This window comes from Priceomyces carsonii (assembly GCF_900007245.1).
Source record: "Priceomyces carsonii strain CBS4050 genome assembly, scaffold: Debaryomyces_carsonii_scaffold_6, whole genome shotgun sequence".
NCBI lineage: Eukaryota > Fungi > Ascomycota > Pichiomycetes > Serinales > Debaryomycetaceae > Priceomyces > Priceomyces carsonii.
Window position 1 is genome coordinate 173,654 of NW_026946679.1, and position 13,155 is coordinate 186,808.

Genomic DNA, 13,155 nt, shown 5'->3' on the forward strand with positions numbered 1-13,155 from the left:
ATATGTTAGTTTCTAAGTTATAATGGAAGAGCAGCGATGGTAGGTGACCGCTTAGGATATGGCCCAGGACATGTTGATTAATACCATCCAAAATATAGGAACTTACTTTCTTTTCTGATTAAGTAATATCGTTATTTAGTGATTATTTACATAACCACATGTTTCGTTATATTTATAGGTACACTTGTTTTCACAGCTACTTTAGAGAAACTCTGAAGTCAATGTGACACTAACAAGAACTAAGAAATTAAAAAGGTCAATTCACTAAAAGTTAAGACGAAATCAAATCATACAGTGTTTTCTGTCATATCTTGTAGCATTGACATTGTAGTAACTGGTAAATATACTTAATACTTAGGGACAGATCTTAGAAGTAATAGCTGGAGAGAAGCAAAAGACAAAAAAAAAAAGCACTCAAATACCGTTGCGCCATTTTTCTTAACCTATCAAGGTAATTGTGAAGGCCAAATCTTACTTAAGAAATGCCTCTTAAAGAAAACATTAATATTAATAATGAACTGAAAATCGATGGTTTCAAATGTGACTCTCTACTTGTGCTTGATTTTCATCTTGCTTAGATAAACATCTCAAAGCACATAACGAAAATCGACATTTTCTAAGTCAGTCTGATCTTTCAAACCATTTATAATTCCTTCAACCCTCTCATCTTCCAGGATTTTTTCAGCATCACCATATAGCTTATCCCGTCTTCTATTTTCCCAAATCAAGTATAATCTTAGAGTCACTCCAATAAAAAAAGCTGCACAGAAGCATCCAATAATAGTTGCTAGTGCCTTTGAATATTTGGGTGCATCAGAACTTTTGAAACAGAAGGGTCCAATAATGTTTCCTACTGAAAAGAAAATCAACAATATCAGAGAGACTGCTGCCCTTTTTGTTTGTCCAGCAAAATTCACACCGACTACATTGAGAGCAAAGGGCCATGTCGCAGCATACGAGTTTATCATCCAATATGCAACCATTCTTCCCCATTTGTTTCCGTGTGATTCCGTGCCATAAACCGAAGAAACTCCTGCAATTGCTACTATCAATGGTGCAGTCATACCAATTGTTCTCAAGTTTTTATACTTCTGGGAAAGAAGCGAATAGATTAGCATTTGACCTGATGAGAAAAAGGAGCTACCAACTGATATAGCAATAGATTGTACCCTATTTTTAACAATTGAACTCAAAACCATAGTACCAAAATTGGTCAACCCTCCATTCGGAATCATACAAAATATTATATATGTCATTATAAAGTATACTTTAGGATCAAAAGCACATTCCCAAACTTGTGAAAAGTTCCATTTTTGTTCCTTTATACTTGTCATATTTTTGGCGACTCGAAGAAGGGCAACCTCCCTTTCTCTAACGCTTAAAAATTTGGCCTTCTCAGGTGAATCAGGAACAAAGAAAAACCATATAACTGAAGCAACGACAGAGCAGAGCCCCAATACCAAGTATATCAACCTCCATTCATTGAGCACGGACTTCGTAACATGCCCTAAGCCATAAGAAATAAAACTGAATATGATATAAAATATTCCTTGCATTGACCCCCAATACATTGTACGACTTACTTGCTCTTTTCTTGTATAAAAAGTAGAGGTGAAAAGAACAAAACCACTCGTCACAGGTGCCTCGAATACACCAAGTAAGAAACGACATACAAGAATACCCGCATAATTATGACTTCCAATATGAGCCAACATTATTGCTCCCCAGAAAAAAGTAGACACACAGATAACTTTTCCAACAGGAAACCTTTGTAAAACATAAGAAGAAGGATATTGTGCACCTAAATAACCGAAATAAAAGATGGCAGAGACCCATGAGTAGTCATCACCTTCAAGCTTCAAATCTTCTTCAAATGTAAATAACACCGCCCAACCTAGTGCTGCTTTGTCTACGTAATTAATACCGTACAATATGCACAAAATCCAAAGTATGTGCCAATCTATCTTCCTCGCAACTTTTAGGGATTCATCCTCAGTGAAACCCTCATCATCTTTTTTAATATATACTTCAATATTGTCCTTCTGAATTCCATTTTCAAATTTATCAGAACGAATCAGGTCATCATCGTGTAGTTTACTTTTCTGTTCCTCTGATTTCAAATTGGAAACAACGATTTCGACAGAAGTGTCCTTGTCAGAACCCATATTCTTTAATATTAACTAGAAACTTCATTTAATGATATCAATGATATGAATGATATATATATATATATATACATAATATATAATAGCATATTGTAGTCAATCCTCGCATCTGATACCAAATCGGTATTGAAGTACCGAAAAACCGTTATCTAAAAAATTGCAGGATGGAGCTTCGTTTGGCGCGCTAAAGATAAGACTCTAAACTTGTTTATGCAGGTTCGGAAGCTGATAACCGATGGATACGCCATAACTGATAACTTTAAAGTACTTCAAGAATCCAGCGGATTTTCAAAAAAGATACTATTTTGGTTCATTTGTTCAACTGGGTTTTGAGAGAAAAAGAAATTTGTTTTATATATATCATAGCTCAATTGATGTAAGAAACTATGGCTACTTTTACTTTTCCAGAACCTAATGAGGAAGAATGTTTAAAGTTTTTATCAGATTTTATCCGCATTAAATCACAAAGCAAAGCAACTGGAGAATTGTCTGCTATCCAATATATGAACGATGCAATGGAGAAGATTGGTTTAGATGCGTCTGTTTACCCATTTTCCGACAAGGTTGATGGATCAAAGAGAGCTAATTCGGTTGGTGTGTGGAAAGGAACTGAAAAATATGATGGGAAAGGTTTATTATTCAATGGTCATGTGGATACCAATCCTGTTACAGAAGGATGGACGGTCGATCCATATGAGGGTCTTGTTGATGACGACTTCATATATGGTATTGGCGTCTCCAATATGAAATCTGGCTGTTGTGCATATTATATGGCTGTTAAAACATTGATTGATTCCGGGTTTGAAGTGTCAGGAGATGTTGTACTAACTTACGTTGTGGGAGAATTGCAGGGAGGAGTAGGTACAGTTGCACTTTTGGAAAGCAAGATTATCACCAAAGACACTGCAGATTTCTTTATAAACTGCGAACCAACTGACGTCGGTGCTTTGACAATGCATGCTGGGTCGGCAATTTTTGAAATTAACATTATTGGTGATACAAGGCATATGTCTAAAAGAGAAGAAGCTACAGATGCAATTTTAGCTTCGATGGATGTTATTAAGTCTTTGACTTATATGACATTCTCCGATGCTAGGTCTGAAAAGCACGAGAGTATTAATAGATGCCATATCGGGTCCATAAGAGGTGGGTTGGGTAGAGATTATGAAACCTGGAGACCTCCACAAGTCGCAGATTTTGTTACTATTACTGGTGCTGCACGATATGCTCCCGGTCAGTCTAATGAAATTGTAATCAATGACATTGAAAGCAAGTTGAAATCAGTTCAACAAAAATATCCCCATATGAAATACGAGCTATCAACTATCAAGCAAGATTTTATGCCACCATTTGAAGTTGACGAAAATGCAGAGATCGTGAGAATTTTGAATGCATCTTATAAGGCCGAAAAAGGAATAGATCAACCTAGAGGTATTCTTAAACCACCTTGCTTCTATGGAAGCGATGCTGGCCATTTATATGAAAAGTTAGGAATGGAAGGAGTGGTCTGCGGACCAGGAGGTAAGTATAACACTATGCCAGATGAACGGGTTGATATAGAAGACTATATTGATTGTATAAAAACTTTTATGAGGGTGATAGTCAAGGCTTGCGGAGGTTACAAAAAAAAGTAAAGCACCAAACATATAGAGTTTGATGCAATCTTTTAGTAATCGCTTAAATATATTCTTTTTTTAGAGCCGAGATTATTCAAAAAGCTATAAAATCACGTTAACCGATAGATAGATAACTAAATAATAATTCAATAGGCTTAGGTCACCTACCTCAATGAATGATTATTACCGAGGCACTGTGCATTACTAGAAAGTACAAAAGCCTTGGTGTATAACACGGACGAAATTCTTAAAATCCGTAAAATGACACAAAATTGAAAAATGCATATCGTTATCTATGTAATTTAGTGGATCGTAACTTTTATTGGAGCAAGAGAAACTCTATAATAGTATGTCAAAAAAGACTCCTGATTCGAAGCACGATAGAAATATAAGTGGAAGTAAACAGAAAAGATCAAAATTAGCGTGAGTGAGCTTTTTATTTATTTTTTTAATTTAAGAGGTTGTGATTACTAACGTTTTAGTTGCATAAGGTGTCAAAGAAGAAAATCTAAATGTGGAGGAGGAGAAAATTGTGAGAGCTGCGTTAAGGCTGGGGTCCCCTGTAAGTACAAGAGCCAGAAAAGAAGGATCTCGATATTTTATTCTACAGTAATGGAAATGAAAAATAGAATTAGAGAACTTGAGAATCGTCTTGCAAATTACGAATACATGGAACATTATTCTCTGACTGAAATTCCAGATGATGAATCTTTCGGATTTGAAAATGATTTTGATAAAAACCAGGAAGAGCGCCATGACGACGGCTTGAAATTTTCTGAACCAGTTTGCTCGCAGCAGTTATTCTTGGAGTCTGGTTCCTCGGATCTCATAATTCTGAAGTTATCTGAGGTACATGGTAAAGATATATCTCCCAATAATACGAGTCCAAATAGCTTGGAAATTCGAGAACAACAAAAAGTGCATATTCCTAATGAGTTACTCCGAAAGTTACCTACTGATTTCGTTTTTAAAATGATTGAAGAGACACATTTTTATTTGACATCTATCTATCTTCCCTTTGAATTGGAGGAACTAATTGCTAAAATCCAGGAGTGCTGCTCGGAAGGATACTTACAACTTTCCAAACTTTCAAACAACTCGCTTAGGCCATTGATCCTCGTCCTCCTAGGATTAGGTCAGCACTATACTGGTATTAAACCAAAAGCGGATATAGATATTGATGCAAAAGAAGATACAACATGTTTGCCCTTCTTCATGTCTGGAATATGTGAAATTTTTCCTATAAAGGATATTAATGATGTTGAGTTAGTTGTTGTTTTTATCGTATGCTCTTACTATTTCAGAGCAGTGAATGAAGATCGTAACGCGATATTGTATTCCAATTTTGGAATAGTTTTATCCTTGCAATTAGCACTTCATTCAGGATCCTCATACAACGGCTTGAGCGAAGTGGAATGTGAGAAACGATGTCGAATATGGTGGTCAGCCTTTTCTTCAAACAGATTTTTATGTGTCAAATTGGGTCATCCCCTAATTTTGAACTTATCCCAGATTACTGCCCCTTATCCAAAGATGCTCTCTACATGGGATGGAAAGTGTACAAAATCGACATTTCCTAACTCAGATGATTTAAAACATTATATTGAACTTTCCAAAATCTCTGAAGAGATAACTAATAATATTTATCTTAAAAGGTCATCTGATAATGGAAGAGAGACAAATCTAAAGTCTTTTATGGAACCAATTTTCACAATAATTCAAAGATTGGTGAATTGGAATAAGACTTTAACTGCGAATCTAAGGTTAAATTTACATGAGAGAAAGCAAGGTGATGGAAAAGAGAAAAGATTGAAGTATTCTGTACACTTGAATTGTTGTTATTTGATTCATCTATCAACAGTGCCTGTTTTGTATCAACTTGTTCTTGAGCAGATTACATGCAACCAAAATGGAGAAAAGTGGTCTATCAAAGACCTCTCGCAAGATTTAATGACCGTCTTAACGGTGTGCTTCAACGCAGCTGTACTCACTTTTAATATTTTAAGCATATGCTACGAAGAGACAACTTTAGCGATACATGGAGTACTCGATCCAGACTATCTCTATAGTGCTTCATTGACTTTTGCAATGGGGATGATACTTGAACCCAATGAAGAATTTTGTACTAACTTCCAGTCTTGTTTGAAAATCTTAAAACACTTGACATCTCAAGGAAATCCAAATGCTAAGGCAAAGCTTTTGAAAATTGAAAGTTTTATTTCTTCGATAGATGGGTCTGCTTTAAAATCGTATTCTAATGCTTCCACAGAATTTGAATTGGGCAGTGAGTCCATGAAGTGTGATAAAAATGATATTGATATGGTCATTGAACCTTGCATGTTAGAACTAAAGGCTTTTTTTAAATGATACTAATCTAAGTGACCTAGATGAAAATAACTGCTTCAGTAGGAATTATTACAGAGGGAAACATTTTTAACATTGATAACTTTATGGGGCAAGCTGCATGCGATAATTTGGAGTCTAAATCTTTCTTGAGAGAACAACTATAAATGGAGCATAAAGATAGCTCATGAACCTAATGATCTATTTTATCCTTATAGAATAGAGTATTAAAGTTGCCATAGAGAATGTCTTTATCTCATAAAATGTTAAAGAACAACTAATAGGAAATTACAGAAGTGATAGGTAATGTTTTGCTCCCATAGATATCCACTAGGGGGTCTAAAATATATAATGTCAACCTTGGTATATGTCAAGGAAAGTATATTATGAAAGAGGTATATTCATTCATTTTCTTTACGGTCGAATTAAGTTCTATATAGACCCTTCGAACTTCATATACATAACGGTTGAAGCTATTACGCTACTTTGAATATGAATTTCTTTTCACACTTTAATTCGTATTAATTCGCTCAGCATCATACCGAGAATAAATCCTCTCATGAGTAATGACGAACAAGAATCGACGGCTTATCAACTGGATCGAGAGAGCGCAACAGTTATATTTAGTTTTTGTTTTAGCAGAAGATTATTAGGACAGCTAAATTTGTCTAACTAAGTTAAAGTCGTCTCATGATAAGCCAAAGGAACTAGTATTATTTGACACTTCCCCACGACAAGGAAGACTTCTGTTCACACTTCTCAAACTACTAGACAAAATACCTAACCACTGAATGAATCTGTCAATGTCTTCATCTTCAATTGCCTCTTTCAACCCAGGTAATGCAATTCCGTCATAACCAGCTTTCCTATCGCTAGCAAATACCATATGCTTGTACCAACTTCTGCGATGTAAGCCCTTACTATAAATGAAGTTTCGTTCGAAATATTGAAGAAATTTGTTATATTTCCTAATATTATATTTGAGCATAATCTTCTGTCTCCAATGTAGATTACTTGAAGTCTGTGTCTTTTTCTCTAGGTTTCTAGCTTCCTTATCAAAACACACACTTAAGGTATTAGTAATACGCAAGTCATTTTCAGTAATCTTTAATAGGTCTTGTACGGTTGTATCTTTGCTGGTAGATGTAAAATCTATATGGTTTGAATAACTATCTGTTGAAAACCCTAGCAATTCAAAGATAGTTTTTGTAGGCCCTGTTTTATAATATTTACCAGTTGTTTCTCTGATGGTTAATAAGTCTTCGTTTAGATTTTGATATATCTGACTCCAAAAAAGTGCACTATCTACCTGCCGTCCTATCCAATTACGAGGAACAAGAGAGACCACTTCGTTGAAGTAACCAATTAGTTCGGACGAATAGTCAGATAATGAAAAGGGTATGATAGGGCTCGTGGCCAAATCTAAAGTTATTAAACCCAAATATTTGGCTGCTAAATTATGAAATACGAAATCAGGATCACCATATTTAGACATCCAGTTATAGGAATCGTAATTTGTATGGTATGGATATATGGGGTCTCCATTTCCTCGTGCAAATTCAATATCCGACGATGGAATCCCAAGATGTTCCAAATAAACTGTATAGTCAGAACCCGTACCAAGTATCTTTATTGTACCATTTGCTTCTTTCAAAAAATGATCGTATAATGTGCTCAGATCCTCTTTCGGATAGGGGAGCTTCTTTGCATTTTCATACAAAACTTTGTTCAAAAGAGGTGACGAACCTAATTTAAGATGTGTTCCAAGTGCTGCAGCGTCCATATTTAGGTATGCGACGGCCTTTTTCCGTAGCTCTTCTGCAAAATATTCTCCTTGTTCTGTCGATCCCAAAAGTCCATATTCTTCACCGTCAAAGCTCTGTAATATAATTGAACGCTGAAACTTGAAACCAGAATCTTTTAACAGCCCTAATGCTCTCGCGAGCTCAATAAGAGCAGCTGAACCACTATTTGGATCACCAGCACCTCCTTTCGTCCAAGAATCTCTATGATTTCCAACTATTATGACTTCATCTTTAGCCTCACCCTCGAGCTCTCCATAAACATTCCATATAGGAGTAATGTTGTAATGCTGATCATTAAATAAAATTAGCTTTCTGTCTGTATTCGGCCCAGTCCAATAATCAAACTCATCTAGTTCTCCTCGCCAATTTGATTCATTCATTCTTATTCCATGGCCATTTAGTTGCAGCAATATAGGAGTCACTTCTCGATACGAGATTGCGAGAACAGGGATAGTTCCTATAGAGTTATATGGAGTTTTGCGTTCCACACCTGGTTTTGATGGAACACCTGGGGTCGTAGGGTCACCTGGTGCAGAATCAGTTCCACCAAAGAATTGAACACTACCTCTCTCGATTGAGCTCTCCTGTCTTGCTGGCCCATCAGGATATTGCTTGTACCCATATTTTGGTGTCATCCCCGAGTCTTCGCTAGGATCAGTATACAAAAGAACACCAATCATTCCGTTCTCTTGCGCAAACTTAACCTTCAAACCTCTGAAAATCTTGCCATATCTGATGACTGCAATTTTTCCCTTAATCTCAACCCCGAGGAGTTTTAAACAATTGAAATCATCAATAGTTCCATAGTTAGCAAAAACATACTCTGCAGTCACATTCCCATTAGCGGCATACGAGAGAAAAGAACTGGTACCTCCAAGCGAAGTTTTATCTTCTTCAATTTCATCTTCTTTCAAAAGTGCTCTGAATAATACCTCTGTTGATTCACCATCTATCAAGGTCAAAGATTGATTTTTTGGATAGCTTAAAAATACCTCGTATGTATCTATAGTGCTTTTGAACCCATATTCTTCAAATTTCGATTTCGTCCATTCAGCGAGATTGAAATTGGTACCAGGCAAATGAAGCTCCGACGTGTACTTTGTAGACCATTCCGCTGAAAAATTCTTTTCCAAAGCTTTCAATAGCAAGGCTTCAGGATCTATAAGTCTTTTTATGTGAAAGAGACGTTGAATCCAAAAACCTAGCCCGAGATATAAGAAAAGTATTACGATAAGTCGCAAACTTTTACATCTCATTGTCTCCTAATGAAGGTAATCCCTAGTATTTAGCGAATAGGATATCCAATGAATCCTTAATTAAGCTTAATCTTTTCATTTTTATACTTAGATTTCAAGGGGGAAAGTATACTTAAGTCTGTCATTTGGAAAATAAAGATCGGAAGAGAGGTACCGATAATAATCATCATGGGAAATATACTTGAACACTCCTTGAAACAATAGAAGTAAAACGCGAAATAATTATTCACTGGTTTTACTCCATTAACCTTGTGAAACATTCATCTTTGATCTTCTGGGGATAGAGGGTCGTCCCTAAGACATTGGTTATTCTCTTCAGTATGTATGTTGATATTCATTTATAGGGAATATTTTTTTTTTGCAGCTTCTCAGAAGATGACTTAAATAGATAGAGATCACTACAAAATTTATGTTTTATCAAATTTGCTTATCGATTAAACCAAGCTATTTATAAGTTAACAATATAAAGTAATAACTTTAGAGATAAGATCTTATCTAAGACCTTACAAGGGAATATGAAAAAGTAGAAAAAATAACTAAAAGTCAATTGAAAGTCCACGAAGTGAAGCCTAGGAAATCACAGACTTCAAGACATCGTTTGAGGAAACAATTCCTGCGTACTGTGTGTCCAAATACTTCAATAACTCAATCACTTTTTGCTTGATGCCGTCATTTTGGAATTGCTTTAACCTGTCGATGTTCTCTTCTCTTCCTAATGTCGCTTCGTTCACCAATTTGATTCTCTCGGCCTCTTTAACAAAGACCTGCGCAAATATTTCTACCACCTTTTGAGTTTGGTTGATTATAAGCTCATTGTTTGACTCGTACAACTTAATGATAAGGGTGAAAATTGGAGTATTTTCTTCGAACCCAGTTTCTAACGGCAAATGGTCCAAGAAAGGTTGTATGACATGTCCAAGAGGAACAGCATTTTCGTGCTTTAAAGCCAATCTCGCAATGCAACCACAAGCGTTGGCAAAGGATCTGTTCACAACATCTTTACTTTCCTCTTCATCGGCATTGCCTGCCCTCTTGTCAGTCTGGCTAAGTAATTGAAACAAAAGCTGTAAAAGAGTAGGATATGCGGACGTCATATCTGAAGTAGCATACTCTATAACTATACCTGCACCATAAGCAGAATTGCCCTTAACCTCTAAAGATTTATCGTTGGCAAGTCTCTCTGTAAATACTTTCAATAATTCCTCTCCATATGGATTAGTTTCTTTAAGACCTGATGCAATTTCAGCCAAAGCTCCCGTTGAACTAACACGTTTATTCTTGGATTTGCTTTTAACATTACTAATGATTGTATCTTTAAATGATGCAAATATCCTATTGAAGTCACCGGCTAGTGCGTTAGCTAAATTAACCAATACTTCGAAGGCAGACTCAAATAACAAGGCTTCAGTTTCAGATGAATCTTCTTCGTCGGCTGGACCTTCTTCATCTTCAGCTTGACAGGGATGTTCATTTTTTAAGAGTTGCATAAGTTGAACACAAAGCTTTTCCAAGGACTCGGTACTCGTTGAATTGTTCATCACAGCTATAGGACCAAATGCAAAAATTGCTTCAGCTATATTATCTAAGATACATGCCACCATAGTCAACTCGAACTCCTCCTCCAAGTTAGAGATTGTGATTTCTCTCACTTTTTGGATAAGCTGCAAAATTGAGGCATCCACATAAGATTGTTGGGGAACACCTTTTGGATACTTGAAGTCTTCTCCATAATTGGCCTTAAACACTGCTCTAACAATCTTCCATAAAGCATTCATAGATGCTTCTCTCATTCCATAGGAGTTATCAATTTGATCAATCAAAACGGTGATCGACGGCTCGACATATTTATTGAACTCTTTGCCAGTACCAAGTGCTAACTCAGATAACGCAACAGATGCAATTTCTTTTTCGATTGTGATACCAGTATGAACATTGAATTTGTTCTCTAGATTTTCGTCATTTTCATCAAGCTCAAATTCTTCGTCATCTCCATCTAGATTGAACGTAAACTCTTCTTGTTCCAAGCACTTCAAAATTTGAGGCACGATTTGGTCTAAAAAGCCAGCAAATTCCGGTCCATAGACTTTCGCCATATTAGAAATGAAAGCAAATCCAGATTCTCTGACTCTGGAATGTTCAGAACCTAAAGAAGTGTAAGCAGCTTCCACTAGAGGCTTTGCATAAGCGGAAAAGGCTTCAGAACCAACAGCTCTTGCCATTGTTGAGATATTCTCAAAAGTCAAAGCCCTTAATTCGATGTCTTCTTCAGACATACCCTCTGTATTGGCAGCATTTGCTACAAATGGTTCTAATAGTTTAACAGAATCATTGAAATACGGAGTAAAAGCCTTACCAGCTGCATACGCAGTTGATCCAATGGCTGATACAATTGCAGATTTCAAAGATGAAGAATTAGCTTGTTGTAACATATGAGATAGCTTATTCATTAAAGGTTCCACGTATTGCCCAATTGCATCATGAGACATGAATTCAATCAAACCATCTAAAGCAAAGCAGGCATATTTGTAAGCCATAACGGAGGTTGCGGAATCAATTATATCAATTACTAAAGGCAAAAGCTCCTGGTAGTATTCAGCAACAACATCTTGTAATTCAGATGTCAACTGTGATAACGACCTTAGAGCTGCCACTCTGACGATGATTTCAGGGTCTTTCAATCCATTGACCAAAACAGGTATTAATTTGTTGATTTGAGTAGAGTAGTAGTCAGGAGCACCACTAGAAGCTACTCCAATGCACAATAACCCTGCCCTTCTTTCAAATGTGTTTGATGAAGAAAGCATGGCATTCAAGTTCTCAAATAACGGATTAATAACTTGAGAGGGTGGTAATTCAGCTGAAAGCATTGCAATCAATCTTAAAGCTAAAGACGGTGGTTCATTTTCTTCATTTTCGTTCTCCTCATTCTCATTATTTAGCTCATCGTCGATGTCAACTTCCTCCGACGCAATCTTCGCAGCTACCAATGTGATCTGGGGACCCAATTTACTGGACATGATTTTGGACTTTCTCAAAGATACACATGAAATCAAAAATTGCAAAGCAAAAGTTCTATATTCTTCATCAAGTTGAGTGTTAGCTGCAATTTCAGTGATAAACTTCACCAAGTCAATTAGATAATTTCCAACTAACTTGGAATCCAAAAAAATAAGACTATTGAACACATTGAAAACATCTTTTGCTCTCTCAGAATCGTCGTTGGAGATCACCTCCTTGAGAACTTCAACCATTCCTGGGATTGCTTCTCTGAATTTGGATGCCAATTGTTGATCAATAGTGGCATCTTCTTCTATAAATTGAGAGAGAACATCCAAAGACAAAACAGCATTGACCCTTATGTCCCTAGAGCTTGGGTCATGAAGCAAACTAGACAATAAAGTTAAAAGATCTCCGACATGTGGAACCAATGCTGGAATTTGAGTCTCCAAAAGGGTGAATAAGGTGTATACTGCCATTTCTCTCGTTTGAAGATTCAGGTCTTGTACTCCCTTCACTAACGTGGGTAATAATTCCGGCCACTGGTTACGCTCTGGATCTCCTAAATCAACTTCACCAATAGTTGCAACAACTCTGGCTGAGGAATGCCTTATGAGCTTTGAAGGTTGTTGGAACGCACTATTCAATAATCCCTCCCTAATAGTAGGTTTTAATGACTGATCCAAAGATTCCCATTTAGTTAATACCAATTTCCTTGCCTCAACTGCGGCCAATTGCTTCAACTGATCATCTTCAGCATTTTGCAAGATATGTAATAATGATGGAAGTGCTAAAGGATTAGGGTAGAAGTCCTTACTAAGCTTCGAAGACGCCTGCTTGATAACAGAAGAGTCAGGCACCAATGTTTGTCTTAAAGTTGCCTCTAACGAGGTGATATATTGAGAATCCATAGCTAATATCTTCCTTATCCTTTAGATACGCTAGATTTTCAATGTAAGAGCGGCTACCAACA

General features: G+C 36.5%; 5 protein-coding genes across 5 annotated transcripts; 2 read left to right on the forward strand and 3 right to left on the reverse strand.

Moving 5' to 3' along the window:
* Positions 1-587: 587 nt before the first annotated feature.
* Positions 588-2,165, reverse strand: PRCAT00005131001 (uncharacterized protein; the record flags this gene model as incomplete). Its single annotated transcript, XM_062955181.1, has 1 exon — positions 588-2,165. One exon carries the CDS (start codon positions 2,163-2,165, stop codon positions 588-590), a length of 1,578 nt encoding a protein of 525 aa, XP_062811810.1.
* A 386-nt stretch (positions 2,166-2,551) lies between these two features.
* Positions 2,552-3,799, forward strand: PRCAT00005132001 (M20 family metallopeptidase; the record flags this gene model as incomplete). Its single annotated transcript, XM_062955182.1, has 1 exon — positions 2,552-3,799. One exon carries the CDS (start codon positions 2,552-2,554, stop codon positions 3,797-3,799), a length of 1,248 nt encoding a protein of 415 aa, XP_062811811.1.
* Positions 3,800-4,393: 594 nt separating this feature from the next.
* Positions 4,394-6,148, forward strand: PRCAT00005133001 (fungal specific transcription factor domain-containing protein; the record flags this gene model as incomplete). The annotated part of the gene is made up of 1 exon (XM_062955183.1): positions 4,394-6,148. The coding sequence occupies one exon, from the start codon at positions 4,394-4,396 to the stop codon at positions 6,146-6,148; it is 1,755 nt and encodes a 584-aa protein (XP_062811812.1).
* Positions 6,149-6,812: 664 nt separating this feature from the next.
* PRCAT00005134001 (M28 family metallopeptidase) lies at positions 6,813-9,185 on the reverse strand (the record flags this gene model as incomplete). The annotated part of the gene is made up of 1 exon (XM_062955184.1): positions 6,813-9,185. The coding sequence occupies one exon, from the start codon at positions 9,183-9,185 to the stop codon at positions 6,813-6,815; it is 2,373 nt and encodes a 790-aa protein (XP_062811813.1).
* Positions 9,186-9,754: 569 nt separating this feature from the next.
* On the reverse strand, positions 9,755-13,093 carry PRCAT00005135001 (uncharacterized protein; the record flags this gene model as incomplete). The annotated part of the gene is made up of 1 exon (XM_062955185.1): positions 9,755-13,093. One exon carries the CDS (start codon positions 13,091-13,093, stop codon positions 9,755-9,757), a length of 3,339 nt encoding a protein of 1,112 aa, XP_062811814.1.
* Between the last annotated feature and the right edge of the window lie 62 nt (positions 13,094-13,155).